Source organism: Solenopsis invicta, chromosome 3 (genome assembly GCF_016802725.1).
Source record: "Solenopsis invicta isolate M01_SB chromosome 3, UNIL_Sinv_3.0, whole genome shotgun sequence".
NCBI classification, from domain to species: domain Eukaryota; kingdom Metazoa; phylum Arthropoda; class Insecta; order Hymenoptera; family Formicidae; genus Solenopsis; species Solenopsis invicta.
Genome location: NC_052666.1, coordinates 11009033 through 11012904, shown reverse-complemented (window position 1 = coordinate 11012904; position 3872 = coordinate 11009033). Strand labels below are relative to the sequence as shown.

The 3872-nt window shown below is 40.3% G+C and overlaps 1 protein-coding gene across 1 annotated transcript; it reads right to left on the bottom strand.

Annotated features, from left to right (window-relative positions):
* Nucleotides 1–2386: 2386 nt before the first annotated feature.
* On the bottom strand, nucleotides 2387–2992 carry LOC105198966 (golgin subfamily A member 6-like protein 22). The gene has a single exon (XM_026141687.1). It carries the CDS (start codon nucleotides 2990–2992, stop codon nucleotides 2387–2389), a length of 606 nt encoding a protein of 201 aa, XP_025997472.1.
* Nucleotides 2993–3872: the final 880 nt, after the last annotated feature.

Here is a 3872-nt window from a genome sequence, read left to right as displayed (position 1 = left end):
AGCCTCTCAAATATTTTCTCTATATCTTATATTCTACGTCCTCCCTACTCCGTTTATCTATTGCCTTTTGTATTACTTGTACCTATTCTCGCCTATTCCATTACTAATTCTATGACTTAGAGATCACAGCCTCTTTACATTTTCCTTACTTTATACAATTATACAATTATTCAATTATACAGTTATTATACAATTACTTTATATTACAGTTATTATCTATTTCTTCTGTCTAAATCCTTTTGTCTTATTCTACTATTTCGGTACTATTCTTTTTGTTTTTCTCCCTCTCATCGCTTGCCTCCTTTCTTCTTTTCAATTCTCTTTCCCTCTCTTTCCATAGCTTCTTCAATATTTCTCCTATCCGCCTGTCCATGTCTTCCTCGCATATCTGTTCTACCACTCTGTCCTTATCATCTCCTAAATCCGCAAACCATACGCTTGTTTTCACGCAGTCCTTGACATAATGATCCAGACAGTCCCAGTCTTCCTCGCAGAATATACATAGTCGCTGCCTTTCTTCTAGCCAATATTTATTCGCTTGTTCTAGATTACCACATCTTACTTTTATCTTGGCTCTTATTTTCTCTCCTCTACTTAGTTCCTCTACATTCCTACTTTCTAAGTAATTCGGCAACTTCGCATCTAGCCCTATTTTCTTAGATCTCCTATTGTATCTTGCCGCATTAATTTTTTCGTTCTCCCATTGCCTCTGAATATCTCTTTCCCTGTCAATTAAGTCCTTTTCCAAATCGTCTCCCACTTTTTCTTTTACCTCTTTCGCTTCTGTTCCCCAGCCATTCCTGTTGTAGTATCTTTCCCTTTCTATCCCATATATATCGCTCCAGTTGTTCTGCTCTTTTTCCTTCCAACACTCCTTAACTATTTCTCCAGCTCTCCCTACTTTAATTCTATTCTCATATCTCCTCGCTCTGATCCCCCATCCGACTCTTAATTTGTCCATTAGCAGCTCTCTTGAGATGATATATCTTGGTGTACAAAAATCTAGCCTAAACGTCCACCTGACGTAGTCTATCATTATTTTCTCTAATTTCTCGATCTCTGTCCATCCCCAGATTTCCACCCCATACGCCATCACACTTTGTACTAGGTATGTGAACACATCCATCTCCTCTTTATGTCGTTTCAAATTCTCTCTTCTAATCCCCATACTTTCCTTACTGCTATTCTACCTTTACCACATAACTCTTTATATGTTCCTTATAACTACCTCTGTTATTTAATACGAAGCCTAAATATTTAAACGCTTGTACTTCCTCGATTCCTTCTTTCCCCCACTTCCATTTTACTATTTTTTCTTTTTTTTCCTATTAAAGACCATTATCTTCGTTTTCTCTGGATATAATTTCAATTTCCTATCTACCAAGAAACGTTTGAACGTGCACATCATATCTAGTAGAGCTTCTCTATTTTTTGCTATCAGCACTATGTCGTCCGCGTACGCCAATTCCCATATCCTAGTCTTACCTATTGCTATGCCTCCTATCCCCCTGTTCCTTAATACCTGCACTAATTCTGCTGCATACAAATTGAACAAGAGTGGACTCATCACACATCCTTGTCTAACGCCTTTTCCTGTTGCGAAACTTTCCGTGTTACCTTGTCTCGTTCTTACCACCGCCTGGGACACTTCGTATACTTTTTCGATCCTTCCTATCAGCTGCTCCTTTATACCCATACTCCTCAGCACTTTCCATAGTTCCTCTCTATTTACTCTGTCGAAGGCCGCCTTCAGATCCGCGAAGAGCATGTATACCTTTTCATTCCTTCCTCATCTTCCTTTCTCCCTCTGCATCAAGTGATTGAGAACGAAGATATTGTCCATGGTCGACCTCCCTCTTCTAAAACCCGCTTGACTCGCCGGAATCAGCCTCGATCTTCCACCTCCGTCTCCAGTCTGTTCCTGATAATTTTCGCATAGATCTTATACGCCGAGCAAAGAATAGAGATACCTCTGTAGTTGCTGGCCTTCTCCTTCTCTCCTCTTTTATATAACGGCATAATTATGCTCATTCTCCAATCGTTTGGCATCTCTCCTGTATACCAAATCCGTTTCATTATCTTCACCAGCCTTTTCCAAAGTTCTTTGCCCGCGTACTTCCATGCCTCTGCCGGAATCCCATCAATACCTGCCGCTTTCTTGACCTTCATTTTGCCTACTGCTTTAATTATTTCTGCCTCCACTATTTCTTCCTCTTCTTCTTCCTGCTGCTGTTTCTCCTCCCTCCTTACTCTCCTCTCCATCAGGCCTATCTCCGAATCGTCAAGCAGGTCCATAAAGTGTTTTCTCCATTCTTCCTTTCCTATCTTGTTGTCCGTCGTTGTTCTCCTCCCTCTCTTCCTATTTATATATTTCCACACGTCTGCTTCATTTTTCATCCTTCTCAGTTCCTCCTCTTCCTTTCTTCTCTTCTCCTCTTGTTTCTTCTCTAGCAGTTCTTTCAGATTTCTTTTCTCCTTCATATATCTGTCTCTTCCTATTCGTCCTTTCCTCCATTTCTTGTAGATTCTTTTTACCTCTCTTCTTTCTGGTGCAGCTTCTGTCCCACCAATCTTTATGACCCAGCTCTTTCTTCCTTCTCTTTATTCTTATCTTCACCATTGCTTCCTTTACAATCTTCTTTATCTTTTCCCATTCTTCTTCTAATGTGTCCGATTCCTTTTCTTCCAGCTCTTCCGTGTTACACAATTCCTCCGTCCTTTCTGCGTACATCACCTTCGCCTCGTCATCCCATAAAATCGTTTCTATTTTTACTTTCTCTTCTTCCTCTTGTTTTTGTTCTTCTTCTAGATCCATTTCTTCTTCTCCCCCGCTGAACTCCATCTCCAAAGGCATGTGGTCCGAGTCCACTCTGTCCCCTACTCTAAACTTATAAATTCTATCTCTTATATCTACGCTTACAATTACATAATCTATAACCGTACATCCTCTTACTCCTACGTATGTAAACTCACCCTCCCAGTCATCTTCCATTGTCTCATTCAAGATAAACCAGCCTTTTTCCGTTATCCACTCTACTATTTTTTTTCCTCCATTACCTATTACTTTATCTTTACTGTGTCTCTCTCCTTCTCCTATGTACCTCCTAGTTCTCCTATCCTCACATTAAAATCTCCTCCTATTATTATATTTCCTTCCTCCTCTTCTCCTATAAGTTCCTCTAACTTCTCCTTCAAATCCTTTCCTCCTTGTGCCCTGTAAACTGAAATAATTCTCTGTTTCTCCTTCTCCCAAGCTATCTCTGTCATCACCATTCCCTCCTTCTCTTTTATTATCGTTATCCTATTCCTTTCTCCTACATCCTCTTTCCTCTTGCTTATTATAAATCGTCCTCTCGCTCTTCCTTTGTTTTTTTCCTTCCTTGCAAAACTACAAATCCATTCATGCGATTCAGGCATCCTGTCTTTCAAGCGCTCCCATCCACTCTCTTCTACCCAGGTCTCACACATACTGACTATTTCAAACTCTCTCACGTATTTCCAAAATTCTTTATCTTTATTTCCTATTCCCGCCACGTTCCAAAATAGGCATTTCCTCCTGTTCCTCCTATTTATTACTACTCCCTCCCCACGTCTCCCTTCCTCTTCTCGGCTTAGCTGAAATTCCGATTTTCCTCTCCTCTGTCACCTGCTTCTCTATTCTCTCTCCTTTCTTCCTCCCTCTCTATCTCTTCCCATGGTCTCCATATATCTCCTATTTTCACTCTGCCGAATCCTATTTTTACTTGAACTCCTTTCTCTTTCTGCTCTTTCTACCATCTTTTTATCCTCTCCTGCGTTCTTCTCTGTTCCCAGCTCCAAAAATACGTGTCTCCAAAAATATCCTTTCTCCTTTTAGCTTTAACTTCGACTTA

Bases quoted from the DNA above. Each gene is read 5' to 3' on its own strand.
- LOC105198966 (XM_026141687.1), bottom strand. From the start codon at position 2,992: ATGGAAGATGACTGGGAGGGTGAGTTTACATACGTAGGAGTAAGAGGA.